General features: G+C 43.6%; 2 protein-coding genes across 2 annotated transcripts in view; both read left to right on the forward strand.

Moving 5' to 3' along the window:
- Window positions 1-14436, forward strand: part of spega (striated muscle enriched protein kinase a) — a gene marked incomplete at its 5' end in the record, with an annotated part of 56000 nt that extends 41564 nt beyond the window's left edge. Inside the window, 12 exons of the mRNA XM_066688400.1 lie at window positions 225-3003; window positions 3363-3512; window positions 3682-3798; window positions 4391-4558; window positions 5564-5686; window positions 6203-6367; window positions 6873-7653; window positions 8102-8341; window positions 8612-8835; window positions 9184-9259; window positions 9513-9662; window positions 9827-14436. Coding sequence (XP_066544497.1) covers window positions 225-3003; window positions 3363-3512; window positions 3682-3798; window positions 4391-4558; window positions 5564-5686; window positions 6203-6367; window positions 6873-7653; window positions 8102-8341; window positions 8612-8835; window positions 9184-9259; window positions 9513-9662; window positions 9827-10043 — 5190 coding nt within the window. The remainder of the gene's footprint in view (window positions 1-224; window positions 3004-3362; window positions 3513-3681; window positions 3799-4390; window positions 4559-5563; window positions 5687-6202; window positions 6368-6872; window positions 7654-8101; window positions 8342-8611; window positions 8836-9183; window positions 9260-9512; window positions 9663-9826) is intronic.
- Window positions 14437-15866: 1430 nt separating this feature from the next.
- LOC136711851 (SPEG neighbor protein-like) lies at window positions 15867-18902 on the forward strand. The gene is made up of 5 exons (XM_066688408.1): window positions 15867-15948; window positions 16967-17088; window positions 17283-17590; window positions 17909-18050; window positions 18210-18902. The coding sequence occupies exons 2-5, from the start codon at window positions 16967-16969 to the stop codon at window positions 18346-18348; spliced, it is 711 nt and encodes a 236-aa protein (XP_066544505.1). The 5' UTR covers window positions 15867-15948; the 3' UTR covers window positions 18349-18902.
- Window positions 18903-19001: the final 99 nt, after the last annotated feature.

Genomic DNA, 19001 nt, shown 5'->3' on the forward strand with positions numbered 1-19001 from the left:
TATGATTATATTAATATGTTTAGAGAAAATGTAAATGCAGACTCAAAAGAATACATTAGGAGATGCAATCATTATTTTTCTTGCATTAATAGGATCACTGCATGTCTTTAGTGCATCTCTTCCACAACATAAATATACATATATCTTTTTGTTTATTTGGTTTTGTTGCTGAGTTTATTACCTTCCAAAATACAAATACTAAAGCCATTGATATATTTTTTCAGCGGTCACTTATCCACTATAAATCTAAGATGGTGATGAGGTCCATTCCTGAGCTGTTGGATGACTCATCCAGCCACATCTCCATCGCTGTTCCCAGGCACCTCAAAGAAGGCTCCCCTCCACCCTCGTCATCTTCAGACTCTGATGACATTGATGAGCTCCCGTTCATCCCCATGCCTCTCACCATGGAGTTCTCAGGCTCCAGAATGTCTCTGAATGAGATTCCAAACGATGATGAAATGGTGGGCAGGCCCAATGGCATGTTGGAAGGGGTGGGGCTAGAAGGCAATGGGGCAGTGCCTATGGAGTGCGAATCAATACCCACTGTAAAAGAAGGTGGAGAGACGGTGGGGAGAGGCCGGAGCAGAAAGAGGGCAACACAAGAAGAAGACCTGGCATCTTCAGATGAGGAAGGTCCGGAGGTGGCAAAGAGGCCAGAGCAGCCAAAGAGAGCCCTGCGCAAGGGTTCAAGTGTGGAGTCAGACAAAGCAGAAGGGGGCTCCAAAAGAGGAGAGCTACGGAGGGGTAGTTCAGCTGACAGTGCATTGCTGCTTCATATCAAACCAGAAGAAGGGGCACCAGAAGAGCTGACTGGTGAATCCAAGAAGTGCCTCAAAAAGGCTGTTTCCATGGAGTTGCCTCGGAGAAGCCCTAGCCCAGGGACTCTGGATGAGCGTCGCAAATTGAGCCAAGAGGATTATGCTCTGAAACTAGAACTCATGAGACAGAGACTTCTAAGAGGGGGCTCCGTGGACAGCAAGATGAGTGGTCTAAGAGGTCCCTTGCTGGAAACCCTGGGCATCGGTGGGGATGCCTCCCAGAAGCGTTCTTCCTCACTAGAACGATATGCCCGTCCTCCCAGAGCAGGTCCCATTCCCCCACTTGCTAGGGCAGCTTCCAGTGATACCCCCAGAGAGGAGCATTCGGAAACCAAGGTACTCCGCAAGAGTGCCTCATTCAGTCAGGGAGACAGTGAGCCAATCCCTCTCCATCGGCGCTCTGGAGCTCCTTTAGAGATTCCCTTGGCTCAAGCAGAAGGGCGGAAGCTGCAGGAATGCATATCGATGTCTGCGCTTACTGAGCAGACAAAGCTCGATTCACGTCCAGTCACCCCCAGGGAAATCTCCTCTAAGCCTCCGACCCCTGACTTGGAAAAACAGGAGGCAGCACTGTCTGGTGTGTGTGAGAAGCTGAGCACAATCAAGAAGGAAGAGAGGTCCTTAGAGAGCAAAGTTGAGTCCTTAGAGAGTAAAGCTGACTTAGCTGAGAGTGTTAGCAAGATGGAGGAGGGTAAAGCAGATGAGGATAAACCAGTGAGTGTGTCAGCAGAGGGTAACATTGTTGAGAGTAAGGAAGGAGACAGATTTCTGGAGAAGGAAACCAATCTGTCTGAGGAAGTGTTAAAGGAACCTAAGGAGGTGGCCCAGAGCAAGCCTCTACCTGTAACAGAGGTTCCTAAGATGGTAGTAGAAGAAAAGAGTAAAAAAACTGAGAGAGAAAAGGATTCCACTGTTAAGCCTGATAAACAAGCAGAGGCAAAAGTTGAAAAAGTGAAATTGGCAAAGAAACCACCACAGATTATTATTACCAGTGCCACTATAGTGACTGTACCTGTGGCCGTACCTGCAAAGGCAACACAAAATGGTATCTCTTCTCGAGTGTCACCCTCTCCGACTACTCGAGTTTCCTTTGCACTCCCTAGCCCACGACCTTCTGCGTATGCGGACACCATGCAGACCATTGTGGTGTCTTCTCCAGAGACCATTACTCCTGTAACAAAACCAGAGGTTCCCACAACAACTGCACACCCAGCAGTCTTCTCCAGGGTGGCATCAACTGAACAACAAGGCAAAGAGCCCACTCCGGGCAAAGAACCCAGTCCGGGCAAAGAACCCAGTCCAGGCAAAGAACCTAGTCCAGTCAAAGAACCCAGTCCACCCAAAAGTCTACCAAAGCCCTCTCCCCCTAGGGAGCCATCCCCAGAACATCTCATTGAGGACATTGCGTCGGAAGAAGTATTTGAGGCAAAATTCAAAAAACGCGAGTCATCTCTCACTCGGGGACTGAAGCTCCTCACAAGGTCAAAGTCTGAGGAGAAGTCTCTTGTTCAGCCTCCCGCTTCAGGTGAAGAAGTCTATCGGCCAGGACCCATTGGGGCCCCCTTGGAATTTGTCAAGCCTGTGGAGCCCAAGAAAATGGAAGAGAGGGCCAGGTCGGTACAGGACCTCAGGGAGGCAGAGAAAGACACCAGCTTCATGAGGAGACTTTCTCTGCGTTTAAAAAGAACTCCATCCACTGAGAGAAAAGAGGTTAAGTCCAAAGAGGAGAGCCCTGCACCTGAACCTCCTCCAAGACGCAGGCTCTCATGGACTCTGGGACGCAGCAGCTCAAGGGACAAAAAAGAAGTAGAAATGGTGAGGATGGATGCAGGAGCAGAGAGAGTGGCTCCCTCTGAACAAGAGGTCAAGGAAACTAAAAAGCCCAGCGAGTCACCAGTCATTGCCATGCGAAAGAAGATTGAGTCCACAGTTGCTGGAATATCAATGAGAATCCGAAGTCATTCGGAGGAGAGAAAGGAAGAGAAGAAACCAGAGGCAAAGGAGGTCAAGCAGGAGAGGAGGACGCCTTTGCTCTCTTTGCTCCGTAGATCCAGCTCCGAAGGAACCAACCTGAGGAGAATGGGCATCCCACAGAACCAGCTAGCATCTCAGGCTCCTTCTGCCCCATCAACCGAGTCGTTGGAATCCAATGCCAGTATCCAATCAGAGGCCGCCATCAAAAGTAAGTCACTCCCTTAGCTCCTTATAAAACTGACTTTAAAGATCTTGTACATCTTAGTCATACAAAATGAGATTATTGAAGAGTTGAGAGTAAAAAAAAACACTTGTTACTTAGAAAAATAAATACTTAATGAAGACTTTATTAAGAACGGTTTATTAAAAGCACGTTTGACGTCAGAGGTTAATAATTATTTTTCCAAAACAGTAGGACACAAACAAATTAATTGGATACATCACAAGATATGACAGTTTAATCTTTCTGGTCCTATGCTAGTACGATTGATCTTGTTAAGACCTCTTTGTTAGTACATTCGACGATGATGATATGTCACCTTGTAAGAAGCTCACTGTCTCCTTCAGGCTCCGAGACTGAACACAGGTCGCGGTGGGACCGCTGGGGCCTGTCCAGAGGCCGAAGGGATAAAGTTGCCTCTCAGCCTGACATCCCCTCTGCCATCACCAGAGAAAATGGCTCTCTTCACCCACGCCAGTACTCCCGCCTCGCCTCTGGTACAGTAGTCTCCCTTTCTGCAGTACTCTCATACATTAGATAGGATTTATTGTCCTGATTGACAATACATTCATACATACATACATACATACATACATACATACATACATACTTACATCCTGGTGTCTTGTTCTCTCTGGCTTCTTTCTCCTTCTCTGGCCTCTTTAGACTTCCCCCCTGTGTTCCATATCAAGCTGAGGGACCACGTACTTCTGGAGGGAGACTCCATCACACTCTGCTGTCTACCAGCTGGTAGCCCCAGCCCGCACATCGTGTGGAAGAAGGGTGAGGATTGCATAGGCCTTTTAAAGTTACACACATTTTAAATTCAAAGTGTAATTTCAATGTTATGAATTTAAAAATCCAGCTGTTCATTTCAACAAAGCATTCAGAAGAACAGTGAGAATGAATTGAAGAAACTGATGAAGGTTAAAAGTGTCTGTCTGTACACAATGTGAATGTCATGTCAATAGTGTCAGATTAGGGTTGGAACAGGATCTTTAATCATCTTTCTTTTTTGTGCTTATGTTGCATTTAAAAGTTAACTACCAGTTCTACTTATAGATGCCATGCTTCTAAATTGGCCTACGTTGTTTTTCTCTGACCTCTGAGTTTCACCTCTGTTTAAACTCTGCCTGGGAAAAGAAAGGTGGTTAGGTTTAATTGGAATCCGGTAGGTCTTTCAAATGTACATCACCTTAACCTGGGGACATGACATTGAAGGACAACAAATCCCCCTTTAATTGTCAACTTTCTGTTTTCTTCCCAGATTTCCCTCACCTTAAATGGGTGTTAATAATTACAGTAACACCTGAATATGGTAAATCTCTTTGACTTGGGGATTTAGCTCAGTGTCGCTTTGTTTGTTTTTCCTCAGACAAGAAGCCACTTGACGTGGACGCGAGGATGAATATCGTGTCATGTCCCGATGGCCGGCAGCTCCTGATGATCCTGGGGGCCAACAAGAAGGATGCAGGGCTGTACGAATGTGTGGCCACCAACCCGCTAGCTTCTGTCACCAGCTCCTGCACGCTCTCCCTAGCGAGTGAGTGACTGAACAAAAAAAACTATAGGCTCTGTAAAAGAGGCAATCTGTTTATTCTTATTATGATGTGTGCCCTCCAGTCTGCTGAGGTGGGGGCGGGGAGGGGGGGAAGGATTGGTTTAGCCTTGACAACAGATGTCGCGCTTCACTGCTTTCCCTTGGTACCTTTCCCACTGCATGTCTAGACACTCTATTTTCTGCTGCTCGGTGTGTCTGCTAATGTGTACAGCGTAAGCATCAATTTGTAAGACAGTGAGCACGCCAGCCCATTAAATTACTGCTGTGACGATCATTCTATACCGGAGACAAGGTGACTCATCGAGTGCCGTATCAATTACGTGCCTAGTGATGTATGCCTGACGATTATTCATGATATTCTGGATCAAGATTTACATTTTTGCATATTAATCAGCTTTACAATCAGATTTAAACCGTTTCGTTAATTGTGCTCAGCGCCACCCCTTTCTTGATCTTTGTCTTGTAAAATACAGTTCCTGACATCATAGGAGTTCACTTGGGTGTCTGTACATTTGAGTTAAAAGATGTGGGTTTGCATGTCTAGTGGGCATGGGCACGAGAAATTAAATATTCACAGGGACGTTAGTATGGGATTACTTGTGAGAGTAGTAGAATTCTGGGAGATTAAAAAAAACTGTAGGCATTTTTAGAAAAAAATGAAATCTTTGTCTAAATAAAAATACAAAATACAAAAATAAGCTATCTGTGTAACATTATCCTAAGGGTTGTAACATTTGAAATCATATGGTATCACTAGCAGCACCCTCCCCCGCTAGAATCTTGAAAATTTGAATAATTAAGGAAATCATTCTAATAGTAAAAACATTTCAAATGCCCATGCCTAATGTCTATATATATTGACCTTTACATGTGACCCTTCATCCTGATATTTACCAAGCGTCTGTTTGATAGGTATTTTCCGCACGCATAAATAACCATAATGTTGATGAAAGTAGCATTTAGACATGTGCTTTTCTTCCCCGGCAGGACTCCCCAATCGTCCTGGCACCCCAGAGATTCCCCAGAGGTACAAGAACACGGTCCTGGTGCTGTGGAAGCCGTCGGACACCCACGCCCCGTGCACCTACACCCTGGAGAGAAAGACAGAGGGTAAATCTAAAACACTAACTGTACAAACAGCCATACTTCCACATTAGCCAGGTGTAAGATGTGTTATTTGTTATCAACAGTGCACCTTCATGTAAAAGCCACCAATTTCTTCCCCTTTGAAGCCTTTTATTTTTTTTTACTGCAGTAGCTAATCCTAGAACCCACGGGACCACCTGGAGTTTTGATTGACAAACCATTGTTGTTAGTGTGAAAGCATATATGAAGGGTTTGCATGAGTGTTTTTGCAGCCTTGCTGTGTGCATGCATAGTGTGGAGGCTTTTTCCAAGAACTATGCCTTGCTCTGGAAAATAAATCCCCTCATGATCTCCATCTGCTGGTGACAAGCAGTACAGCACTTAGTTTTGTGTCAGCTGCACAGATGGCGTTTTGTTGTCTCTGTTTTCACAAAGTGAGGTGCTGGTGCGATAAGACACCACAGTGGGTCAATCTGTTATTGTTAAGCAAGGGGATTTAATGTACTTGCTGTAGGTCTGTAATACCTCTGTTCTTTCCAGGTGACTCAGACTGGCTCATAGTAGCTACAGGTGTGCCTGACTGCTATTACAACGTTACAGACTTGCCAACGGGTGGCACCTTCAAGTTCCGTGTGGCCTGTGTAAATAAGGCCGGCCAGGGACCCTACAGCAACTCCTCCGAGAAAGTGTGCCTAGACGGCGCAGGTAAAACTTACAAACAAACAAACAAAAAAGCATGTGGGGCGTAAACCATTCTTGAATTTCACATTGGGGGCAGGTGGGGCAGATCAGAAACTAAAGAATGGTTTATTGAGTCCCACTGAAGTTCTGCCTCATATTGGCTCATTGTTAAGTGTTTCTTTTGAGTTTTATACAATCTATTTCTACACTTATTTATATCTACTAGTTTAAAGGATTCTTTTTAAATGTATTTGAAATGGAGACTTATTGGACGTCAACAAATTACAGAGTAAGCCAGAGAAATCTGGATTTGTTTAATCTTAATTTACTTCTAATATATCAAATTTGCATGCAAGACTTTAGGTGATGTGATTATATTTGGTTGATTATATTTTTTTGGTTAATTTTAATCTCTAGTTAGACAAGTAGCATATAATTGACAACCCCCAGATACATAGATCTTCAGAGAAAGAAGGCCTGGGGATGGGATCATACATTTTATCAATATGTGATTTGTTTTCTTTTATAGAACTCCCTAAAGCTCCCGCTCCCACGCCGGTCAAGGCTGTCCTGTTCACCCCTCCTGCTGTTGTGACCAAGTCTGTAACACTGCCTCCCAATCTGCCCACTCCTGTTGAAATATCCAGAGCAACTCCATCCCCTCTCCCTCTCAAGCCTCCATCCCCTGTCCTTATGAAGGCCCCATCCCCTCTCCCTATCAAGCCTCCATCCCCTCTGAGTGTCAAGCCTCCATCACCCGTCCCTATCAGAGCTCCAGCCCCTCTTCCGGTCAAGCCTCCCTCTCCCGTTCTTGCCAAACACACAGAGGCCCAAATCACTCCCTCCATCACACCCACTCCCACCACAGCCAAGACCACTCTGACCATCACAGTCACCACGTCCTCCTCCGCCTTCCGTCCCCCTCCTCCAGCCCCAGAACCCAGGAAACCCACCCTGATCATCCCCAAGCCCCCCACCCCAATCAATCTGCTCCCTCCCGTCTCTCCAGCCCCTCCAATTACCCCACCTCCCTTGGTCTCCCCTCCCCCAACCATTGGCAAACCCATCTCTCCACTTCCCATGTATGTTCCGGCCACCCCAACTCGTATCCCTCCATCCACTGCGTCCTCTCTCACCCCCCCCGTGGTGCTAGTGACCAGCCTGAGTCCTGTAGGAGAAGGGGCCCCCACTCCCACAAGACTGACCCCCAGTGGTCGAATGACCCCCTCTGCCAAACTAGCAGAGGGCACTACCGCACTGCGCCAGGGGGTCCCACAGAAACCGTATACATTTATGGATGAAAAAGCCAGGTAACCAGCAAGGCAGTATCTGGTGCATTCTGGGAGGATAGTTATGCATCAAATGTCATCACTCCTTCGGGATGATGTAATTTTAGTTGTCAATTAAACTTTTCTGGAGTAAAAGAATATAAGGCTTATATCATAGTGTAATTCTGTTCTTTAGGAATAATGATATGCGTAATATGTGTGATGCACTAGAGAAATTAATATTCTAGTTTATACATGCCATCATATATTTGATTAAACACATTTATTTTAATATTTCCGGTGTGAAAAGAACGAATTGCTGGAGGGTATAAATGTGCATCATTATTGGTTTGAAGAAAGAAATGTATACATTACATAATTATGGTGTGCTATACCTACACAAACAAATCAATCGCATTTTTCCTATTACAGTATGAGTTCTATTGACAGTGTTGGTCTGTTCTTTTTCTGTTTGCTGTGTGTCTGACAGGGGCAGGTATGGTGTAGTAAGGGAATGTAGAGAGAATGCCACCGGCAAGCTGTTCATGGCCAAGATTGTGCCCTACGAGCAGGAGAGCAAGCAGGCCGTGCTGCAGGAGTATGAGATTCTCAAGTCTCTCCACCACGACAAAATCATGGCACTGCACGAGGCCTACGTCACCCCCAGATACTTGGTGCTCATCTCAGAGTCCTGCGCCGGCAAGGAGCTCCTCTACAGCCTCATAGACAGGTGGCACAGCCTTTGTGGGAATAGGCAGATATCTCTGGCAGACAGGAGGGCTAAGTGAAAGTGTTTTGTGTTGTGTTCTACGCCGGTGTTGAATTGTGGCATCTTTATGGCAGTATTAAAGAGAGTGCATGGTAAAAAGAAAAGCTACACAGTCCAGCACTGAAACTGGAAAAGTGAGTGGAAAGCTAGTACACAAAAACGATAACCCCTAGCATGGCAGTGTTACCTCACATTGGCTGGCTTTTTTACATGCTCTGTGCTCTCCCCCAGGTTCCGCTACTCGGAGGACGATGTGGTGGGCTACATCGTGCAGATGCTGCAGGGCTTGGAGTACCTGCACAACCGTCGCATCCTACACCTGGACATGAAGCCTGACAACGTCATCATCACCTACATGAACGTGGTCAAAATCATTGACTTCGGCAGCGCGCAGACCTTTAACCCCCTCTTTCTCAAGCAGCTCAGCCGCCGCCTGGGGACACTGGAGTACATGTGTGAGTGGCTTTCCCTAAGTTTTCATTCAGGGTTTGAAATATAATTATTAATTATTATCATTATCAATATCATCATCAAATAAACTATGTAAATGTCAGTATATTAATATTATTCTAGTAATATAGAAAACAAATCTGAATGACAATTGTCCAGGCCAACAGATTGACCTGCCATAGTTCATAGTTTAATAGAAAATGTGAGATAGAAGTCAATTCCAGTATGTGTTCTGACTAACTTCTCCATGTTTTTCTTTTATACCGTTATCATTGTTTTCCTCCTCCTCTCTTTGTGTCTGTTTCCTTTCCTGCTTTCCTCTTCCCTCAACTATCTGCTCTGTTGTCTGAAAGCTCCGGAAATGGTGAAAGGGGATGTGGTTGGCCCCCCTGCCGATATCTGGGGTCTTGGTGTCGTAACATATGTCATGTGAGTACCCCTTACCCAGGCACCTACCACCGTTTTAGAGCAATGAGATTACTGGGATGAGTTCAAATATCTATGTGGTAAAAATGGGGTTGTGTCGTATTAAAATATGAATATATCTCATTTCTAAATTTGCTATTCTCTTGTCATGTTGACAAACACATATTTTGTGTGTCCTTTTCATTGTCCTTTATTGTTTTGTTTGATGCAGTCCAGTTTGAGAAAGCTGTCTAAAAGCTTTCCACTTCTCTTTCAGGCTCAGTGGTAGATTGCCGTTCCTTGAAGCTGATCCATTGGAGACAGAGACCAAAATCCTAGCAGCCAAGTTTGACCTAAGCAAGCTGTACCCAAACGTCTCCCAAAGTGCCTCTCTGTTCCTCAAGAAGATCCTGTGTAGCTACCCCTGGTGAGTCACGAGAGCTGGGGAAGTTATTAAATTGAGTTGAATTAGGCGGTGCCCATGTACGAATGCAAACCTAAAGACAATGACGGCTGTACTTATGTCCTTCCTTATGTCAATACAATGTCTAATCAACAACGATGCCAACTCTGACAATAATTCCGTTCCAGGGCCCGACCCACCATTAAGGACTGCTTTTCCAACTCCTGGCTGCAGGACGCCTACCTGATGAAGCTGCGCCGGCAGACACTCACCTTCACCACCACGCGGCTCAAGGAGTTTCTTGTGGAGCACCAGAGGAAGAGGTCAGAGGTCGCCACCAAGCACAAGGTCCTCCTGCGTTCGTACCAGAGTGGCCCACAGCCTGCGGCACCTGTGACACAGTGACAGCAGTCAGTGCCACCAGGGGGAATGGGGGGCAGTGGGAAGAACATTCCGGGTTCTCCAGGATGCACGAAGGACACACTCCAGCTCGACAGCCAGGATCTTCGAAGTGACTGGTTTAATCATCCAGTTCTGGGCCGGCGGGGACAGGCACACATGCACTCTGGTGTCTGGCCTTGGCCGAGCAAAAACCAGCCACACGGACAATAAAACAGAAAAGCAAGCAAACGGAAACCAATCGAAATCCAACTCCTGCAACCAGAAAGATGGAATTCAAACCGTATACCTCATGGACTGTCCTAACGAAGGGAGTGCTGAGTGGTTTGGTGTTGGCTGTACAGGAAATGCATCTCAGTACCAAACCCTCTGTTTATATATATTTATTTTTTCCCTTTATTCCTATTCCTGGTATTTTTTCAATGGAGCTGTACTGAATTTCCTTTGCTTAATAGCTTATGTAAGCTGGGCATTGAAATCACTGTCCCATCCCTATTTGAAGTAGAGGAATTTTAATTTCCTCTAAAATTCGCAAATCTAGTTCCCACAAGAATATACTGGGGCCTTACAATTTTTGGATAAAGATGATTTAATCTTTTACACTCTAAGTAACATTCTTATGTTACTGGTGACTGTTTATACACAGTAACTGATCAGTATGGTGAATAGTGTAAAATAACTGACAGTCTTTATTATAAGGGGTTGACATAAGGTAGTTTACAAATTAGTATTCATTTGTAATTCAACCTGAAATCATACCTGTTTGTAATATAATTAAAAACGTTGAACTTATTTGGAAGTTTGTGAGCAAGGATAACGAATTGGATCTGTCAGTTGTGTCGCTCTGTTGAAGACATGAGAGAATAGCTATTTTGTGATCAGATATCCGTGGTTATATTTCATATCTTTTACAGAATTGACAAACATTACAATCTAACCTGATCAGAATCCTCTGGAACGGTGTTTTTTGGATTCTGCCATCAACCCCCCCAAAAAGGAGTGTTGGGAAATGTCAGAGGAAGAAAACTTCTATCAAGTAATGCACCTTTGATGCAGAAGAACATTTCAATGTCACCTAGTCATTCGCGTTTACTGTATGTGTCGAAATGGACACTTGAATCAAAAACTGTAGATGGGGCAGGACTTCTGTAACTTCATCAGCAGAGGCATTTTAGCTCGTCCAGTTTCCTCTTGACGTAATATTGTATTCATGTATTGATTTCAAAGCTGCATTGGCTTTTAACCTCCCTTGATATTAGGTAGGACCCTGGAAAATTATGCCTATCTGCCAAAGTCTTTGGAAAATGTTTAGCTGGGAGATGTGAGTGAGAAATATTGTTTCCTCTGCCTTACTGGGTTGGATTATATCGCTGCCACAATTTCCACAGCCTATGCATTCAAATCTAAAAGGTAGAAGTACATTGAAGTACATTACTGCTCACACTGTAGTTACATCACAAAGTGTTGTTAGATTTAGTGTGTGTGTGTGTGTGTGTGTATATATATATATATATATACATACACAGACACACACACACACACAGTTTTTGGCAAGTAGGCAACTTTGCCAAAGTTGAGTCCCTCTAATAAACCATAGGATAAGAAGTCATGAGTAAAGGCAGCTGTAACTGGTGTGGACCTTTCGTGTCAGTGGTGAGGGGCTGATCTGAACAATTTTGTACTCAAGGCACACAAGTAGGCAAATGGACTCACCCCCCCTGAACCTCCGAAGTTCACACTGTAGGCCGTGAGCCAGGGGAACCGAACCCAGCTCTCTCCTAATTATTTCTCAGCTTTTATCACTAGGTCACCCTGTGCCGTGGCTAAGAGTTTTATCTATCATGTGACAACCTAGTTTTCTGTCTGCTGCAAAACAGTGAATTCCTGCACTGAGATATGCTAGTATGATGGATGCTGCTACAGTCTCTCCTTAAAGTGCCTACTTCCCCAGGTTATGATAATCTCACGCCATATTACCCCAAATCTAAGACTTATTTTCACAGTGACAGTGCTGTGCTTGGACTCATCACGAAAAAATAAGCTTATCGTATCGAACCTGAATGATATTTTATTCTAGTGCAAACAATAAATGTTTCTGCAGTTATTTATTTGACCCATTTGCAGCTTATAGCCTTCCCGGTTTTTGTTTGTTTGCTTTTTTTTTTTACCATTATGTAAAAGGCAAGGACGTTGATCATCACCTATCATGATGACTTTATCTAACACCCGTGATTGGCCCTTCCCTTTTGATTCTCAATGTGGCTTTGTAGTTTCAAGCTGCTTTTCAGGGCAATTGGTTACCTTTTGCTCTTTGTAAACATTTGTCATCATCACAGCTTGGCATTGCAAGCGTAGGAAACCCTTGCTTTATTGAATGACCTTTAAAGACTGTTATGGTACAAGCACATGTTCAGAGAAATACATTTCCTGTATTTATAATAATGAACATTACTCCCAGAGAAAAGGAAAATGGAGGTGTTGAGTGTGTCATCATGCATAAACTGTTGGGGGACGGATGTGATGTTCGTTACAAATGACAAAGCAGCAGCATTTGTGTAAAGATCCACCTTAGAGAAGACTGTCATTATTAAAGGTTTAAGTGTAGGACAAACCACTGCAAATGTAGGATGTGCTTTTAAATATAACAAGAAATGAACCCAGAAAAATAATATTGTATAAAATACCCAAATGAAGCTAACAATGAAACCCCTCAATGGGCAGATAATGAGTTATATTATGACTTAATGTGATTTAATTTTGCCATCATTTTGCCTTCCTTTGGTTAACTCATTTAAGTAATGTGTTCCTTTTTTGTTGTTGATTTTTTTTTTCTTGAGGGATGTATTATATAAATTAGTTTTAAGTTCTACAGTCAGTATAACAAAGCAAAGTTACTTGCACTCAAGTTCAGTACTGTTACTAATGTGTATAGCATCACCAAGAGTTGCGTGGGCACGCAGTAGTATGTGTTTAATAAATGTCATCTTGGGTGTTGCAAGTTTTGAGTTCCCTTTCATTCATAAAAGCAAACAAACCGAAGTATCAAACGGTTTTTTATTTTCTTTCTTTTTTTTTCAATAGGAGTTGTTTACAAAGGCATTTTAGATGTGCTACACAATAGTGGGGACAAAAGCGAAAAATGTTCTAACAGTGTGTCGCTTGTTGCATCTCATGTTTGTGTGTCAGGGATTAAGCTGTTATAGAGCACCCCATGTCAAATTGCAGATTGTCATTGCCTTTGTGTTTCTTATTTTCTCCTTTCCTTGGTCATTTTATTTCACAAGTCAATGAAACCTCAGCCTCGACTATTTTTGGTATCTGTATTAGAGCTCAAACTGCAATTTATTTTGTTATATATATATATATATATATATATGAAAGGATTTTAAGAATTCATGGGGAGTTCTAGAACAGCTTAAAACGATCTCCTTGAGGAAACCATGTTGATTTCAGCAGGATGTGAGTAAAAGCCGAAAGAGGAATGCTCTCTATGTCTGACTGGCAAATGGAAAGCGAATCAAACATCCACGCTATGCTGTAAACCTGCCGGAGTTTATCTTTAGCTCGTGTTGCTGTCTGACCGAGTGCACGTCCAGTTGTGCCGCATACCTGAGCGCTTAGGTGGCAGTGGATTTCTCAGCAGGGGACTGGTCTGAGACTCCTCGAACCATTCCTCTGTTCATAAAATAGATTCACAGATGCCATCTTGTCTGTATATAGCTTGCCTCACTTTATTCCCGGGTAAAGGGACAACAGCAATTGCAGTCCAGTCTTCAATTTGTTTGGACCTTGGCAGGAAGCTCTCCCTGGTTTACAGCATAACCATGGACAATGTGGGGAGGTCGGCTCGTTCCCAGGAAAGGGAAAATGGCAGCTTAGCCACAGAATGACTGGTGATGATGGGTGATTCAGGAGTTCAGCGCATTTGATGCATGAGCATTTGTACATCAAGCACAATACTATACCCCACATTAACTCCCACAGCAAGCATACTGGAGTAAAGTAAATATATTTTATGCTAATTTTTGCTCATCATCCGCCAGCACACTTACTAAGTTTGCAGATTCCATTGATCTCGTAAGGTCTAATGATTCCTGGGTCAGAAGTGTCGAACAGTCAGATGCCTGGTGGGGCTGCAGTACCTGGGAACGAGCCTGACGTTACACTTTAAAGCTACAGTGATCAAGAGTGTTTCTTCTGTAAATTCACAGCAGTGACAATCTATTTAACGTAGTTTGTAGATGTTGTTTCTAGTGGTTTGTTTGTTTATTTATTGATCAGATTCAGTATGACTCTGGAACCTTTACAATTTTGTGTAATTACTAACTTAACTCTGGTGTGGATCCACGGCATGAAAGCTGAGAAAACAAAAAAAATAAAGCAAATATGAATCAACCTACCTATAGACGCTATGTCGTCTTCATTTTTGTATTGATTCATTTACCCAAAAAATTCTGTCCTATAAATCCCAATCCATCTGCACTTCCCATATAATGTAGATGTTTGCAATAACAGAAGCATCAGTGTACACAATGTGAGGTTTATGATGTAGAGTCCACAAAATGATCAATATTAAAGCTTTTGGTAAAAAGGTGTGACTTCAGTCTTTAGTTGTGAAAGCATAGCATAGAATTAATGTAAGAGTTTACAGCGAGAATTTAAATTGCGATACTATTTGTGTTCCCAACACCTGCTTCAGGCTTCATTTAGTTCAAATTCAGGATCGTACGCCCCTTCCTCTCTACAGACAGACACAATTACCTTTACAGGATTCATTAGTCTGTGCAAATGTATTTCAGCAACAAATAAAGGATTCCATTGAGATCAGTAATTAAATGGCCTGCAGTCCTTAGGGCTTTTACCTCCAGAACAAATTAGCCATCTTAAAATCGTTAATATGCACAGATGAATGAGCCCTTTGGAGTCATTCAACTGTCCATAAAACAAATGTTCTTCAGCAGTCTTATTACTCATTTGACTTATACTGATATATCTATGTATGCATCAGAGGGGCAATTCATTCAAAAAAGGGTTTCCTCAAGGTTTTCCGGATAGAAGTGCAACAAGGGAAAACACATTTTTTTTAAATACATAGCAAACTGCATTTCCTAATGTTGTGGTGCAATAATTATGCACTAAGATTTGTTTTGGCTGTAAATGCATGATATAGTAAGATTTATAACTACCTTATATGGTCCTTGAAGGATATCTAATACATAAATACACATATACGTACACGTGGTCATTGACATACTATTACTCATAGAGATTGATGGATCATTTACAAGCCCCATAAATTTAATCCAAACAAGCCTATTACCCAAATTTGTCCCACGACAGCAGTGCTGCAAACTGATGGGTCCAGAGATATTAGCCATGACAAGAGGGGAAATGTACTAAAGCAATAGCTGTGGAATAACCGGATGGGGAAAGAAAATCATTACAGAAAGGCACATTACAGGAATATGTCTGCATTGTAAATCCAGCTGCACTGTTTCCAAGCCCCATCAGAGTGCACCTGCTTTCTGCCTCACTGGGGAGCACTCACGTTTCACCCCATTCCTCAGTCCTGAAAGATGTGGCATTTGATGGCACAGCACAGGACTATTAGTGCTCCCCAAAACACCTCAGGGGTATTTAGTCTGAAGGCTATATAAGGCCTTGAGGTCTGCAGTGCAAAGACTGAAGAGCGGAGACTGGCTTTTGGCCATCTTTAATCAACTTCACGATTGATGCAACCTCTTAAGATGGTCCAAAGATGGGCAGGCACTGCCTTGGAATGTGGAGCCCTCCTCCCGCAATACTCTGCCGGGGAGAAGTCCCCCAGGAGCCCCGTTTATAAAGCCGGATCTCTCACGCTCGGAGAGTGAGTGGACCACTAGTCCAGGACTGGTGAACGTGCCTCACCAGGGTAAGTCTTGCTATTTATTTAATTACAGAGACCCCTTGTGCAAATGTGCTGTTCTTGGGGAGAAGAATATCATGGTATCCCTGTAAAGCACGAGATATAGATGAGTTTATATATACAAATGTGGTGAGGACTGACTGAGAAATGCAAGGAATGTCACTGGTTTTGTTGTGTCATCAAGGAGACCCAACTAGAAAAGTCAACGCATGATTTCAAAGATTATAGGATAATGCTGGAATGCTTGGGGAAAAAAAACAAAATAAAACAATAAACGGAAAGGTTCGCATTTTCTATCAGAAATGTTAAAGTGAATAAAACCATTTACTTAACAGTATCTGGGCATCTTGATTTTTGAATTTCTCACTGATTAATGTTGTTTTCTAAATAGTCAGGTGATCAGGACTGTTATGCATGCAAATACAATACTATGTTTTTCTACAAACTTATCTCACAGAGAAGGGTACAGTAGGTATGTGTCTTCACTTTGTAATGAATTACAAATTGGCACTGAAAGTGAATTGTAAAGACATTGCAATGACTGAAATGACCGATTTTGAGATCTGAACCTGAAGCGATGCCTTTTATGAGTTAATGTGTTTTACTGGTCCAGCAGTTTGACTTGTATTATTGATACATTTACAATCAGCTGACATGTTCTTACATCAAGGTTACAATAAATAACATGCTACATTTGTTTTACTTAGTAAACATATATGGTTTGCTTAACCAAGCTTGCAAGTGATACCCTTGCCTTTGGGAATGTCTATCGATTGATGTGTTTCACTATCGCTTACTATAATTGATTCCGGCACAGCTCTCTTATTAAAGAGGAAACCTCTAAAGTACATGGACATTGTTCAGGGAAAGACATTTTTACCACTACTTAACAAGATGGGTACAAATGGTGTATAATTTTTAGTCTATTACTGGAAGGAATTAAACAAAACTGTTCTATGAAGCATGTTGAGCTCACTCAAAGACGAACGCACAGGAATTTTACACCCATCTTTGTGTTGTTCAGATGTCCAAAGCCGCGCCTGCCAAGAAGGTGGCCCCTCCCCCTCCAGGATGTACCCTAGACATCAACGACCCCCAAATTCAAGAGGCAGCTATCCGCATCCAGGCTTCATACAGAGGGCACAGGTACTGTAACTCACGACAACAGCTGGAGGAAAGGGTGCTGTTATCCGCAACACCACGATATTTTGCAAATTGACCCCAGCTGCAGTGTTTACAGAGTGAATTACTTGTTTGGAAGGAGTGTGGAAAGGGAGGAGGGGGTGGAGAGTGTGGATGGCCACTGTTCAGACCTCTCATTCACTCTAGTCTCTGCGCAGGTCCCGTAAGGAGCTGCGCGAGAAAGGGCCCCCCAGGATCCTCCAGGAGCTGAAGGATGCGGTCCTGATTGAGGGCAGCGCAGCCAAGCTGGAGTGCAGAGTGAGCGCTTTCCCTGACCCCTTCATAGTGTGGTCCAAGGATGGCAAGGAGCTCAAGGACGGCCCCAAGTACCGGTACATCTTTGAAGACCCGGATGTGGTGGCGCTGGTGGTGCGAGATGGGGTGCTGGAGGACCTGGGCCGCTACACCGTCTCTGTCAAGAACACCTTTGGGGAGGCCTATGACTCGGCCCGCATCTTAGTGGAAGGTACGCAGGATTTTCATACGGTATTACCAAGAAAAGAAATCCAAGATGCAGCTAATGAATCACCATTGAATGATAAATGTAGCCGATTCTGTTAATGATTCTTCCGTAACCTGAAGTGAGTGGGTTTAATCTGAGATAGCAAAATTCCAGATAAGAGTAAATTGCAAAGATAAGATACCACAGACACCTGGAAAAAAAAGTAGGCAAAACACACACAGGACCAGATCCTGTTCGTAATCAGTGTTTCTAGAGAATCCAGAGCAGAGATGTTTGAGGAGGTACCGAAATTAACTAGAACACTTTTACATGTGTTCCCAGTTCCTGCTAAGATTGCTAAAGGCCCAGAAAGCGTGAAGGCAAAGAAGGGATCAACAGTGGTCTTGACAGCATCTATCAGTGGGGAACCGGCACCTGACGTGGGCTGGGCAAAGGATGGAGAGGACATTGAGGAAGATGACAGGTGGGTAGGACTCGCACTCTCGTCCAATCTAGGTCTCAATATAGGTAATGATGCTCTTATTCACGTGTGGTACGCAGGAAGACAATAGATGAACCTACCAAGGGCCAGATGAGAAAGGTCATTCTCTAATAGGTATTTCTTGTCTGGTTTGTGTTACAGAGTATTCTACGACATCGGAGACACCTCCACAAGCCTGACCATCAAAAACGCTGTGCCGTCAGACGCAGGGAAGTATGAGATCTTTGTTGAGAACAATCTGGGGGTGGATCAGTCCTTTGCCCGTGTGGACATCATCTGAGGAGAACTCTGCCTTGGTACCCTTCCCCTCCTCTCCCAGCAGCCCTCGTCCTCTCTTCCCTCGCTGCCCTGACTGCTCCATCCCCGGCCGGATCCATCACCCATGTGTCCGTGGGCCCCCATTTGCGCCTCAAAAACCAAAGAAGATGTTTCTTCAGGGTGCATAAGTAATGAAATAAAATTGTCCTGAATTAAAAACCTTGACACAATACCCCTCCCTACCTACCAACCCCCATCGCCAAACCCTCCCCCTGCCAGATATCTCAGTGTCTCTTTGGTGTTGCTGATGAAGTGTATATTGGCTACTGAGCTTTCCACGTGTTACTTTCTGACTGTATCCTATAAGACACTTTCACTGTAATGATATATTTTGTAACAACTGTCTACCAGTCGTTCCCGCTCTGCTCTGGCATTGCACTCTAAAGAACTGGTGTGCATTGTATTGAATCCTCTCTCAGCCTACTTGAAGTGTGACCTTAATTGGTACAATCTACACAACATCTTCCCTATTGGTTGACTTTTGTCTGTTTTATTTAATAAAATGTTGTGCTCTTTCTCAATTTCTCACTTCCTTTTTCTGCCTTTTCAATTTCAATCCTCGTGTGTCTCTTCCACTCTGATTCATTCCTTTCTTCTAAAGCATTTCAGAGAAAC

The sequence above is a fragment of the Amia ocellicauda genome, chromosome 16, assembly GCF_036373705.1.
Source record: "Amia ocellicauda isolate fAmiCal2 chromosome 16, fAmiCal2.hap1, whole genome shotgun sequence".
Lineage (NCBI taxonomy): Eukaryota > Metazoa > Chordata > Actinopteri > Amiiformes > Amiidae > Amia > Amia ocellicauda.

Excerpts from the sequence above, each read along its gene's own strand:
- LOC136711851 (XM_066688408.1), top strand. The coding sequence starts at position 16,967 with ATGTCCAAAGCCGCGCCTGCCAAGAAGGTGGCCCCTCCCCCTCCAGGA. Across the intron at positions 17,591-17,908 it reads GGCCCGCATCTTAGTGGAAG|TTCCTGCTAAGATTGCTAAA; the intron begins GTACGCAGGATT and ends ATGTGTTCCCAG. Across the intron at positions 18,051-18,209 it reads GACATTGAGGAAGATGACAG|AGTATTCTACGACATCGGAG; the intron begins GTGGGTAGGACT and ends TTTGTGTTACAG.